Raw genomic sequence first — 13,818 nt, 5'->3', positions numbered from 1 at the left:
TCAGAGGCGCCGCCCCCACGATCTCTGGGAACTGTAGTTTCAGAACGCCAGTAGTCCTATTGGAGCCCGCGCTTCAAGGGCTTGATGGACTACAACTCCCAGAGTATCAGGGGGGCGGGTCGGGAACGGCTAGTTCTGGCCTGGACTAAGAGGCCTGGGGTCTGAGATTCGAATTTTACACGGCGATGTTGCGGTCCGGCTTCCGGCGCTTTGGCTGTCTGCGCGCGGCACTCAAGTCCCTAGCTCAGACCGACCACCGGAGCATCACCTTCTGCATCGATCGTAAGGCTCGTCTAGGCGAGGGGAGAGTGGGTCTTCGGTGGGCATCTGTGCCCGCCCGAGTTCCCAACCCCTTGGTGGCTCTGGGCTTCGTCTGACACACCGATCCCTCTCGGGTCCCTTGACGGACTCCCTTCATCCTCTGACTCTGCCTGTCCGGGACCCACTTCTCTCTCCCCGTTCCACAAACTGGCTTCCTCCCATAACCCAGGATCTACTCTCAGGACCAGCTCTTAATGGCCCCTGTAACCGGCGCTCAGTCCAGTCCAGTTGCCTGTCCCCCGCCCCCGCCCATGCTTTATAAAGAGGAAGGAACGTGTGACTTTGGCAATAGATTCCCAAGGTAGAAAGAGCTAAGTATATGAGCGCTGGTAGAGATAGATGAAAAGCTCCAGGTTATACCATATGTTTTGCTCACAAGTATAGATTTCGTAAAAACACTCATACTGTAGAAACTGCTGCAGGAAAAAGAAAGGTAACCGCAATTGAGAAACCCTATCTGAGATTACAAACTGATTGTTTAAAAACCTGGCAGAAAACTTGCATGTAACTGGGAGTGTTTGCCACCCATGCAAACCAAGCCAAATTTTTAGATTTGTCAATCACTTTAAATACCAAACAAAAAATCAGAACCACCTTTTCTTCTGAAACAATTTTAAAAATAATTCTAAATTTTATTTTAAATAAGTTATCCATTGTTTATAGCAGTATGGCTTCGACAATTGAGAACAGAGTTATAAAGTAAATGGAGGCATAGACTGGGTTTTTGTTTTGTTTTTTTGTTTTTTGTTTTTGTAGAAAACCAGTTTTAAGAGTCACTGCCCTACTTAGGCACCTAGAATTGGGTTAACAAAGTAGCGTGGTTTGATACTAAAGTTAGGAAAGAGTTTGTCCCAGTAACATATTAACGTTATAGGTTGTTGTTTTGACCTGGGCAACTAAGATGTGTCAGACAGGCTTTATTTGTGCAACCGTGCAGTTCTGGAGCTAGCTTTGTAGATCAGGCTGGCCTTAAGCTCATGAGAGATCACTGGTGCCGCTGTCTCCCAAGCACTGGGATTAAAGGCTGCACCACCAGAGTTCAGCTTGCTCTCTTCCACTGTTTTTAAGGAAGTGCTGGAGCTGGGGATCTAGCTCAGTCAGCTTGAATGCTTGCCTAGTGTTTTCATTCATGCAACCCTGGGTTCCAGCCCCGATATTGACTCGGCCTGCCAGACCTGCCATGGCATATGACTATAATTCCAGCACTTGTGATGAGGAGGCTGGAGGATCAGGGTCCAGCCTCAGTTACGTACAAAGATGAACGCCAACCTGGACTACATGAGATCCTGTCTTAACAACAAAAAATTATTTTTTAGTTGTTCAAGATACTTCGCTACTTGTAGATTTGTGTGCCACGATAGTAGGTGGGCTGGGGTGCTTAGCTGTGTAATAAGCATTAATTGGGGGTTTCTTACCCACCTTAGATCATTTAGTTCCTAAATAAATGACACAAGACCTTAATAAATATTATGGCCATAGGTTTTCTTCCTTTCTCTCCTGGCTCCCTCTCTTCCCCTCTTCATCTGTGCCTCAAACCCCAAGCCTGGGAACCCTGGGAACTGAAGCTCCACCTACTTCTCTTCTACCCAGCTATAGGCTGTAGACATCTTTATTCAACCAATAGCTTTAAATTAAGGAGCAAGGTTTACACAACAAAAGCTGGCATAGGTGAGAGAATTCTCTTGAGGCAACGTGACCTTGGGATACATAATTTAGCATTGCAGCATTGGAGGCCAGGAGTCACCCTACAAATCACACAAACACCAATCCCAGCCAGCCAGGGGTAGATTATTGAACACACATGTAAAGACTGATTGATTAGGGCAAGAGCTGAAAGCTGCATTCCTGTGCATTGTCCAGGGTCACTTGATATGGGGAATGGGGGGGGGGAGGGGAGGGACAATAACAAACTAAGCAGATGCAGGTGCAGGGTGGTTGACCTTTTCCCAAGGTTTTTAGTACTTTAGACATTATAATCCAGACTAACCTTTATCTGGCTTGGCTCTGAATGAAGGCCATAGTTGGGAAATCTAGCGTGGCTCTGAGTGAAGACCATGGCTAGAGAATTCCCCAAAAGGGTCCTAAGTCTCTGTGGTGGTTTGAATACACTTGGCCAATGGGAAGTGCTACTGGTAGAAGGTGTGGCCTTATTGAAGGAAGTGTTCTAGCTCCACCCAGTGCAGAAGAGTCAGTCTTGTCCTGGTGGCCTTCAGAGCAAGTTGTAGAACTCTTAGCTCCTTCTCCAGCACCTTGTCTGCATGGACACTGCCATGCTTCCCGCCTTGATGATAATGAACTAAACCTCTGAAAGAAATGCAATGTTACCTCTTAAATGAGTTGTCTTGGCTTCACAGCAATAAAACCCTAACTAAGACAGTCTCATAAAAGGATATGTGGTCAGCTTGACCTTGCTCTGAGCCAAACTATTTTTCTATATCTATAGTCAGGCTGTTTTTTCTCTTTTTTCTTTTTCTTTCTTTTCTTTCCTTTTCTTTTTATACCAGCAATATGAGATGGCTGACAGTCCTGAAGCAGAATGGCTACAATTATGTCAGAAAAGTAATGCGAGGGAAGCAGGTTTCTACAACAGTACACAGCAACAGACCAAACCTCAGTATTTAGTGGTGGCTCACTTGAGCCTATGCAAGGTTCTAGATTTAATCTCAGCACTACAAAACTGATTGATGACTAGTACCCACAGCTATAAATTGTTTTGTTAGTTTGTTTTGATTTTTTTGTTGGGGATTTTTTTTTTTTTTATTGTCTCACTTGGTAGTTCAAGCTCGCCTGGAACTTTGTAGTTCTGGATATACTTATTTTAAACTTGAAGCATGAGCCTCATGTCTGGCTGTTCATTGCAAAGGTTAAATAATTTAAGAGATTTAAGACTTACTTTATTATGAGCAGTGCATATAATTGTTGTATATGAAATTTCATCATTTCACAGGTGAGGAAGTTTTGTCCATTGTCTAATGCAGCCTCACCTCATAGTGAGCTGTAACACTAAATTTAGAAAAGTCACCGAGTCTCTGAAATAATTATTTTATGTTTTAATTTTTTAATCATTATTTTTTTTTAGATAGGGTCTCTCTACACAGCTGTCCTGGAACTCAGTATGTAGACCAGGCTGACCTCAAACACAGGTCCTCCTGCCCCTGACTCCTGCCTCTGTCCCCACGTGCTGGAATTAGGTGTGTACCACTACTCCTGAGCCAGAACTCAACAGCTTGGTTTGCTGCAGCTGTCAGGTACTCTTTGTGTACCTGGATTCTCAGGGCTGTTGTTTCTCTGGTTAACTTTATTACATTTGAAGATCTTGATGTTATTTAAAGGCTTTGGGGACTCTACCTTTTGCTAGTAGTAAAGGCTTTTCTAATCTCCCTTGGTCTAGTGGTGTTTTTTGCAAGTTCTTTATTGTTATTGTTAGTGTTTTTGCTCCTAAGACAGTGTCTCCATGTTGCCTCAGACTGGCCTGGCACTTGCAGTTCTCCTTTGTCAGCTTCCCAGTGCTTTGACACACCTACCTGCCCATAGCTACCTGTCCTGCTTGTCTACCGAGGCTCACACTTTTGTGGACACTTACGTTCATGCTTTGAACTCTGCCCTTAGGGTTTTATTGTTTTCTGAGAATTGGTGTGTTTTTGCTTAGACAATGTAGTTTACGTTTGTTGTTGTTTGCATTTTAGAGTCAGGGTGTCACTGTGTACCCCAGCCTGTTCTGAGATTTGCTGTGTAGTGCAGATGGACCTTGAATTCATGATCCTCAGCCACCTCCCTAATCCTGGGATTATAAACATGACATTGTGCTGGCTTCAGTTCATTATTTAACTTGCTATCCGTTCCTTTTCTCCTCGCAGTGCTTTTCTTTTGTATGTAGACCACATTGGCCTCAGACTCAGAGAGGATTCCTGGATGATGGGATTGAAGGTGTGCACCACCATGCTAGGATTCCCTTTTAACTAAGAGTGATGCCCAGATGTTCCCCAGAGGAACAAACTTTGTCGACCTCACTTATGTGCTATGGGAAGAGCCTTGCATAGCCAACAGGCACCAAAGCAAATTATTGTCATTATGGCTTACACTTTTCCTTTAAGTCTATATCTATACCACCTCAGATGTGCCCCATCTCTTCCTCATAGCTTTTCTTTAGGATCCGTAGCATTGTAATGACCAAAGTTTTAGCATTGAAGGGCCTGCCCCTGCCCCCACTTGAGCCATCACTGTATCCTGATTTTTACTGGCCCTCCAAGTGTAGTCAGTATGCACTCATTCTTTCCTTTGCTTTGCACCAGCACACCCGAGGCAGTGGTTCTCACAGTAAAAGAGAAAGGAATGGGAATAGTATAGGCCTGTGCAATCATATATGAGTTGCTGGTTCTGCTTCAGTGCTCTGACGTCTGGAATTCATTCTGTCTTCTTCCCGTCTTAAAAAGTCATTACTTTTTCACAGTTTTGCCTAAGTTCATTGTTTTTAGTGTCTGCCTTGTCTCTGGAAATCTGCTTTATCTTAAAAAGTATGGAAAATACTCTAGGCTTTCCTGACACTCTTGTTTTCCAATTCAATCCTACCATCCTTACTGAATGTGGTCTTTGAGAATGTTTGTAAAAATTCAATTCTGTGCTTTATTGCTAGGGGACCAGGTTACTTATGTTGTATAGGTAGGTAGCGTCTCCCACCATTTCCTCTGCAGAGATTCTGTTACAGTGGAGTCTTTGTACATTTTAGGAGTTTCTAGAAAAATTTCCCATCTGTCTATCTTATTTATAAGTTTCATTTATCTCAGTCCAAGAAATGAAGCAGGTACTGAGTCATATCATAGTAGTTAAGACAGGAAACTTTCTAAGAATTCAACTTAACTGTGTTTCAACATAAGAAAGGTTTTGTTTTTGTTTTAAATCAGTGTTATCCACATGTTGTATGCCCATATTATTCCATTGCAGCCTTGGTAGGAAAGTAAGCCAATGTATACAGATTATGATTTCTTAATCGATGTTATAAAGTGAACGTGTTGGTGGAAACAGTGGCTGCTGCCAAATATGCAGAGACAGGATGGGAGTTTTTCCAAGGAATGTTTGCAGAAAAACTAGGACAGCGCATCTGAAAACACGGCACACGAGAGCAACTGCTTTTTTTTTTTTTTTTTTTTTTTTTTTTTTTTTTTTTTTTTTTTGGTTTTGTTTGTGATGCTGAACTTGAACAGGTACCTCAACTAAGCAACCCTTTGCTTTGGGTTGTATCTCCAGCCCTTCGTTTAAAGGAAAAAAAAAAAGGGATTTATGAGGAGGAAGAGTGAAACAATTTTGAAAACAACAGTTGACCTACTTGGAATTAAAAGAAGCAAGATGACTTAGTGAGGTAATGGGACCTGCCACTGAGCCTGATGATATGAGTTCAGTCCCCATGTTTAAAACTTGTCCTCTGATCTCCATATGCATATAACACAGGCATGTGTGTACACACACACACAGACACAGACACACACAGAATAAGTAAATAAATAAATAAATGAAATCCCTGTTTTGAAAGGAATGGTGATGGAGTTTGGTGAGTTGGTATCTTTATGTATCTTGCTCTTCCCAGAAATGTTTCACAATATGGCAGAGTGGGATAGAAAGTAGGAGTGTTTTGTGGCTAGATAGTGTTTTACGCATCCTGGTTTTTCCTGTTGTGTTCCCTGAGGCCTCTACCTATCTATTTATAACTCTGTCTTACCAAGGAACCAAGGAAGAGATGTCTGGGAGTAGCTATGTTTTATCTTAGGATACTATGGGTAAGTGCTAGAACGATCACTTCTCCATCTGGGAAACTGGTAATGATCCTAGCTTAGCACTAGGATAGCAGAGGCAGGATGGTCAGGAGTCCAAGGCCAGCCTGGACTAGATTATAAGACCCTACCTCAAAAACAAAAACAATGAAACCCTTATTTAGTAGGTGGCTCCATTCTCTACTGTTGTCTAGAATGTGTCTAGGAAATGCTTTTAGTAAGTCCACTCTTAGCTTTGAGGCACTCCTTATGAGTGAAACTCTTCTCTCATTTCCATCCTAGAATTGAATATGTCTGGTCCTGTTCACAGCTTCCTTGGGGCTAAATGAAGAACAGAAAGGATTTCAGAAAGTGGCCTTTGACTTTGCAGCTCGAGAGATGGCTCCCAATATGGCGGAGTGGGATCAGAAGGTAAGAGTGTTCTCGTGGCTAGATGTTCCAACAAATGCTGTATACAATGACTTACCTCTCTACAGTCCTCACCGCTTAGTGTCTGCCTTCTACCCACCAACTCTACTGCAAGTGTGGAGACTGGTGATAGATAGATGTGCTGGATAGTTTTTATGTGAGCTTAACTCAAGCTGGAATCATCAGAGAGGAGGGAACCACAAATGAGAAAATGTTTCCGTAAGATGGGGCTATAGTCAAGCCTGTAGGGCATGTTCTTAGTGATTTATGAGGGAGCCAATTGTGGGTGGGTCACCTCTGAACTGGTAGTTCTTGGTTCTAAAAGCAAACTGAGCCAGCCAGTAAGCAGCACTCCTCCATGGCTTCTGCATCAGCTTCTCCCTCCAGGTTTCTGGCCTCTTGAGGTTCTGTCCTCACTGCTTTTGATGGTGAGCTGTTACATGGAAGCATGAGTGAAATAACCCTTTCCTCTCTAAGTTGCTTTTGGTCATTCTGTTTCATTACTGACTAGGACAGTAAATGACTCCTTTCTTGGAGGTCATCCCGGATGTACTGAGATGCCTCTTTTCTTATTTAATTGGACAGACATTTAGACATACCTAAAATTAAAGCAGTTCTATAGAAAAAATTTTGGCAAACATTTGTTAATTGATGCTACTATAAAATGGCAAGGGCATTCTTCATTGTCCCCTCTAAAGGAACATCTGTCTCAGAACTGGTCTCTGACCACTTGCTCTCTTTGCTATGCAGGAGCTGTTCCCTGTGGATGTGATGCGGAAGGCTGCACAGCTGGGATTTGGGGGGATCTATGTGCGAACAGATGTGGGTGGATCTGGACTGTCTCGCCTTGATACTTCTGTCATCTTTGAAGCCTTGGCCACAGGCTGCACCAGCACCACTGCCTATATAAGCATCCACAAGTGAGCATCGGTGTCTAAAAGCATGGCGAAGGGCTGTGCTCATACAGGATGGTAGGGAAACTTCACTGAGGAAAAGATGAGTCACGGTGGGCTGATTGTACTTGGGAAACAGTAAACTGTTAGTGGTACACAGCAGGTCTGTTGCTGCCTGTTGGATCTGGTTCTGTTGCCTTCTATGACAGTACTTAAAGAATTGGTTCTCTCACATTTCAGTTTTGGCACCAGCAGACTTCTCTAGTTGGCCTCAGTCTATAGCTAAGACCTCCAGTAATTTGAGAAAGTAAGAGGAAGTACATTTGTCTCTGATTTTTAGGACTTACTTGTCTGAGAAGCACCTGGGCCTCTGGTATAGGTTCCAGGGAGGTTTTTAGACCAGCCCCTTTCTTTCAAGTTGCGTCATCTCATTTGTCTCTTTCCCCTTCCCACTCTCTCCTGCTTCCATTCTGCCTTGCTGTCCTTTGTTCCTCCCCCTGCCGCCCCCCCCCACCCCCCCGTCCCAATCTTCTTGTCTGTCTTTATTTCTGTCCATGGCTTTTCTTCTTGGTGTACCTATCAGCATGTGTGCCTGGATGATTGATAGCTTTGGAAATGAGGAACAGAGGCACAAATTTTGCCCGCCGCTCTGTACCATGGAGAAGTTTGCTTCCTACTGCCTCACTGAACCAGGTGCGTTTGTCCTCCCTGCACGTGAGACCTAACAAGGAGCTAAGTGGGACCTGTGTGATCACTGGCCGAGCATCCCCATCTGTTGACACATAATATGGTTTACAATGCAGTTTGGATGTGGAATAGTCAGGGTACTTGTCTTTGGACCAGGACCTTTACGGTAGAGTTCCCCCAGGCTGCAGACTACCGTTGGCTGCTTTGGTAGAGAGGTAGTGGGCTGCTTGGTGCAAGCAGTTTTTACCCAGCATGAGAATTTCTTGGTTGTGTGGGTTTTAAAGCAATGCACGATAGACACTTAGGAAGACCTTCTAAGATGTGGGACTGTGCCAAGCTCCTGTGACATCACTGACTTCCTTCCATCTGTTCCCCTTTGACCCCTGTCTCAGGCAGTGGGAGTGATGCTGCATCTCTTCTGACCTCAGCTAAACAACAAGGAGATCATTACATCCTCAATGGTTCCAAGGTAAGAGTGTGTGTTCTCAGAGCAACTTGAGGCTGTTCCCACATGCCTCCTAACATCCCTCAGTTCCTGAGTCTCAGTTACAATTTCTTTGTAGCAGTTCGCATTGGAAAGAGCTGCTCACTCTTACCTCAGTACATCGGAACACATTCCTCCCCTCCCTCCACTCCTCCCAGTTCTGTCCCATCTTCTCCCCCAAACTACTGCCATCTCCCCTCTGCCCTAGATCCTCTTCTCCTTTTCTCCATCAGAGAAGAACAGGCAGGCAATCAGTTGAACACAGCATAACAAGATGCAAAAAGAGTAGATAAAAACCCTCCTGTCAAGGCTGGAGGAGGGAACTCATTAGGAGGAAAGGCTCCCAAGAGCAGGGAAAAGTCAAAGCCACCCTCATTCCTACTGTTAGGAATCCCACAAGACCCCCAAGCTAAATAAGCTCCGGCTCAAAGATTTATTTATTATTATAAATAAGTACACTGTAGCTGTCTTCAGACACACCAGAAGGGGACATCAGATCTCTTTATGGGTGGTTGTGAGCCACCATGTGGTTGCTGGGATTTGAACTCAGGACCTTTGGAAGAGCAGTCAGTGCTCTTACCTGCTGAGCCATCTCACCAGCCCTCTTGAATTCTTTATATACTTTGGAAATTAGTCCTGTGTTCAATGTGGAGTTAATGAAAATTCTTTTCCATTTTGTAGGGTGCTGTTTTGTCCTTTTGATGGTGTCTTTTGCCTTATAGAAGCTTTTCAGTTTCATGAGATCCTATTTATTAATTATTGATCTTAGTGCCTGTGCTGTTGGTGTTCTGTTTAGAAAGTTGTCTCATTTGCCAACATGTTTAAGGCTATTCCCTACTTTCTCTTCTGTTAGGTTCAGTTTATATGATTTTATGTTGAGTTCATTGATCCATTTGGATTTGAGTTTTGTGCAGGGTGATAAATAGGGTCTAGCTGTGTTCTTCTACATGCAGACATCCAATTAGACCAGCACCATTTGTGTGAGGTTTTTTTTTTTTTTTTTTTTCATTGTGTATTTCTGGCTTCTTTATAAAGAATCAGGTTTCCATGGGTGTGTGGATTTATGATCTTCAGTTTGATTCCTGTCTGTTTTTTTGCCAATACCATGCAGTTTTTATTACTATAACTCTGTAGTACAGCTTGGAATCAGGGATGGTGATACCTCCAGATGTTCTTTTATTATTCAGGATTGTTTTAGCTATCCTGAGTTTTTTTTGTTTTTCTATATGAGGTTGAATATGATTCTTCAGATCTATAAAGAATTGTGTTGTAATTTTGATGGGGATTGCTTTTAGTCTGTAGATTGCTTTTGGTAGGATAGTTACTATGTTAATTCTACTGAACCATGAGCAGGGGCGATCTTTCCACCTTCTGATACCTTCTTCAGTTTCTTCTAACACTTAAAGTTTTTGTCATACTGATTTTATTGATTTCAGCCCTTGTTTTGATTTCTTGCTGTCTATTTCTCTTGGGTGTATTTGTTTCTTTTTGTTCTAGAACTCTTCAGATATGCTGTTAAGTTGCTATTATGAAATCTCTCCAATTTTTTTCTTTTTTAAGATTTGTTTATTTTATGTGTATGAGTACTCTATTTGCATGTACACCTGTGTGCCAGAAGATGGCATCAGATCCCATTATATATGGTTGTGACCTGCTACATGGGTGCTGGGAATTGAACTCAGTTCCTCTAGAAGAGCAACCAGTGCTCTTAACTGCTGAGCCATCTGTCTAGCCCCTCCAATTTCTTCATGTAGGTATGTAAGTGATAAAAACTTTCTTCTTAGCAGTTCTTTCATTGTGTCCCGTAAGTTTGAGTATGTTGTACATTCATTTTCATTGAATTCTAAGTCTTTAATTTCATTTTATCTGTCTTGACTTAGCAGTCCTTGAGTAACCTCTTACCTTATCTTATCTCATCTCATCTCATCTTATCTTATCTTGTTAGGAGGGCATCTCCTCTAGGGTTAGAGAAAGGGAACTTTGGGGATAGTGCTTAGGGTGGGAGCACCAAGAGAATGAAGGAGGTCTTTAGGAAGCCTTCTGGAGTTCTTGTGGCTGGTGTGGCCTCTGGTCCAGCAGGAAGTTCACACCTGAGTTGGTGCCTGGGATATGGCAATGAGGAGGGCAAGGCGATTGGAGAAACATCAGGAGGGTGCACAGATAGAGTAGAAGAGGTCTGAGTAGGAAGCTTACTTAGTCTGGGAGGTGTGCCCTCCTTTGTATTGTTATCAGCTAAATCCCTGATTTTATAAATATTGCCAGAGCAAGTGTCCTTTACCCCACCTTCTGCATTACGCCTTTGTTCTGTTGTTGGGAGTGCTCCAGTGTTTTTTCCAGATGCCAGGCTTAAAAAACTCATGCATTTTCTGACTCTCTTATACCCTCTTTGTGCCCACAGGCCTTCATCAGTGGGGGAGGTGAGTCAGACATCTATGTGGTCATGTGCCGAACTGGTGGATCTGGCCCCAAAGGTATCTCCTGCATAGTTGTTGAGAAAGGAACCCCTGGCCTCAGCTTTGGCAAGAAGGAGAAGAAGGTGAGTGTCTACTCAACTGTAAGCAACTCAAGATCAGGGTCTCTGCCATGTGTTAGACCAATTCCTGCCCTTTTTGTCTGAAAAGGTTTATGAGTAGGTATGTAGCAAAACAGAAGTCATTGTTAAAGAAACAGGTTCCTGGGGAAATGACAAGTTTGCCAGCTGGTTTCATAAGCTGCTGACTATTTAAATTCTCTTTTTTTCTGTGCCTGCTTTTGTCCTGTGTTTATTTTCCTCTTGGTATGTCTGTGCTATGTGTTTATGTGTCTGTATTGGAGAGGAGACGATGCTTGCTAGCCTCCTCAGGTGTTCACCTTATGTTTTGGTCAGGGTCTTCTTTAATTTTATTGTTACTGTTTTAAGGCAGGGTCTTACTATGTAAACCTGGCTATTCTCACTATGTAGGCAAGGATAATCTCACTTAAATCCTACATGCAGGCTGTGAATAGGAAACATGTAATCATGTAATAATTTAGGACGCATTGAGGGTTTTTTAGGTGATCAAAACAGGAGTACAGTTGTTGCCCTTAGATCAGGGCTTTTGGAGATAAGGCAGGTGTAAAATAACCCTTGAATTTCTCCAAATCTCCTGGGGCTTCCTCATTGTTCTTTATGATGCTTTCTGGCCTTCACAGTTGCCAATGGGTTGTGGGTCTTTTGTAGCATAGCAGACATTTATTAGATGACTCAGTGTTCAAAGCTAGTGCTGTCTTCTGGGAGGATGTAGAACCCTTAGTCATTTCTGGCCCTGTTTGGACTTAAAATCACACACAGCTTTATCTGTATAAAATCTCTATAGTTGGGCATGGTGGTGTACACATCCAACATTCTGAAATCTGGGGCTAAGATCGCAAGTCCTAGCCCTGCTTGCGCTACTTGTAATACATACACACCCAAACTTACAATAACAACGAAAAATGTTTGCCTATCTGCAGAAGCTAAATAAAACAATAAATGGTGTATAGGTAGGGTCACGCTAAGCAGGGAAGGAGCCGAATTCTTTCGGTTAGGCAACTGTTAACAATGGTTTTGAGAGTATTTAGCCTCCCACTTTGTATTGACTTTCCAGGAGGATAGATATTTCCTTTTCTTCGATTTACTTCTATGGAAGAATGGAGGTCTGGAAGTGAGAGCAGTGTGCAGAGGAGTAAAAGGTCTGAGCAGGACTGGGCTGCACCAGAGTCGAGGCTTACACACCTCCAGAAGGCAGAGAGTTGTTTGCCCTCTTCCCTGGCCCCTACAGCTTTCCTGGGACGTTAGAATAGTTCTGTCCACATAGGGACAGAAAGTAGATTGCTGGTATGTGGGTGGGCACGTGTGCATGCTCGTGTACCTGCATCTGGAGTCTGAGATTAGCTTTGGTGTTGTCTTAGTGCTTTTCTATTGCTGTGAGGAGTCACCACGACCAAGACAATTTAAAAAAGAAAGCATTTCATTTGGGGCTCACAGTTCCAGAGGGGTTAGAGTACATGACTAGTCCAAAGGCAAGAGGCAAAGAGAGGGCTAACTAGGAATGACCTAGGCTTTTAGAACTTCAGGGCCAACCCCCCAGTGACACACCTCCTCCACCAAGGCCACATCTCTTAACCCAACTACTACTGACCAAGATTTAGATATGAGTCTGTGGAGGTTATTAAGATTCAACGTGTTCTCTCTCTCTCTCTCTCTCTTTCTCTGTCTCTCTGTTTGAGACAATCTCTAACTGAATCTAACACACATGAATTAGCTGGTCTGGCTGGGCAATGAGCCCTGGGAATCTCCCTCTTTTCATGCTCCATTTACACACACACACACACACACACACACACACACACACACACACACACAAAGCAGTTGCAGATGTTTGTGTAGTAACACCTGGCTTTCTATTTGGGGACTAGGAATGTAAACTGAGGCCCATTTGCTTGTATAACAGGTATTTTTACCCACTGAATCATAAAGATACTTTCTTAAAATAAAGACATCACAGGTATGAGAATGCAGCAGCAATTTATAGTTTGTTTCTTTAATGATTAGAATTTTTTTTCTAGACAGGGTTTCCCTGCGTAGCTCTAACTGCCCTGGAACTCATTCTGTAGATCAACCTGACCTCCAACTCAGAGCTCCACCTCCCTCTGCCTCCCTAGTACTAGGATTAAAGGCATGGACCACCACTGCCCAAAATGATTAGACATTCTTTTTTTTTTTTAATTTTATTTTTTTAATTTTTTTATTAGATATTTTCTTCATTTACATTTCAAATGCTATCCCAAAAGTCCCGTATACCCTCCCCTCGCCCTGAACCCCTACCCACTCACTCCCACTTCTTGGTCCTGGTGTTCTTCTGTACTGGGGCATATAAAGTTTGCAAGACCAAGAGGCCTCTCTTCCCAATGATGGCCGACTAGGTCATCTTTTGCTACATATGCAACTAGAGACAGGAGCTCTGGGAGTACTGGTTAGTTCATATTGTTGTTCCACCTATAGGGTTGCAGACCCCTTCAGCCCTTGGGTACTTTCTCTAGCTCCTCCATTGGGGGGTCCTGTGTTCCATCCTATAGATGACTGTGAGCATCCACTTCTGTATTTGCCAGGCACTGGAAAAGCCTCACGAGAGAAAGCTATGTAAGGGTCCCTTCAGCAAAACCTTGCTGGCTTATGCAATAGTGTCTGCATTTGGTGGCTGATTATGGGATGGACCCNTGGGTAGGGCAGTCTCTGTATGGTCCATCCTTTCATCCTTTC

At 43.3% G+C, this 13,818-nt stretch overlaps 1 protein-coding gene across 3 annotated transcripts in view; it reads left to right on the top strand.

Moving 5' to 3' along the window:
* Positions 1-119: 119 nt before the first annotated feature.
* Acad8 (acyl-CoA dehydrogenase family member 8) overlaps positions 120-13,818 on the top strand; it is a 21,353-nt gene continuing 7,654 nt past the window's right edge. The window contains exons 1-6 of one of the 3 annotated variants that reach the window (XM_021171790.2): positions 120-282; positions 6,397-6,497; positions 7,245-7,414; positions 7,971-8,080; positions 8,467-8,543; positions 10,957-11,094. In XM_021171790.2, coding sequence (XP_021027449.1) covers positions 186-282; positions 6,397-6,497; positions 7,245-7,414; positions 7,971-8,080; positions 8,467-8,543; positions 10,957-11,094 — 693 coding nt within the window. In that variant the 5' untranslated portion in view covers positions 120-185. Of the gene's footprint in view, positions 283-6,368; positions 6,498-7,244; positions 7,415-7,970; positions 8,081-8,466; positions 8,544-10,956; positions 11,095-13,818 lie in introns of all 3 variants that reach the window. The other 2 variants (XM_021171791.1, XM_021171792.2) reach the window with 2 other exon arrangements.

The sequence above is a fragment of the Mus caroli genome, chromosome 9, assembly GCF_900094665.2.
Source record: "Mus caroli chromosome 9, CAROLI_EIJ_v1.1, whole genome shotgun sequence".
Lineage (NCBI taxonomy): Eukaryota > Metazoa > Chordata > Mammalia > Rodentia > Muridae > Mus > Mus caroli.
The sequence above is the reverse complement of the archived record's forward strand: the minus strand, read 5'-3'. Positions and strand labels throughout refer to the sequence as shown.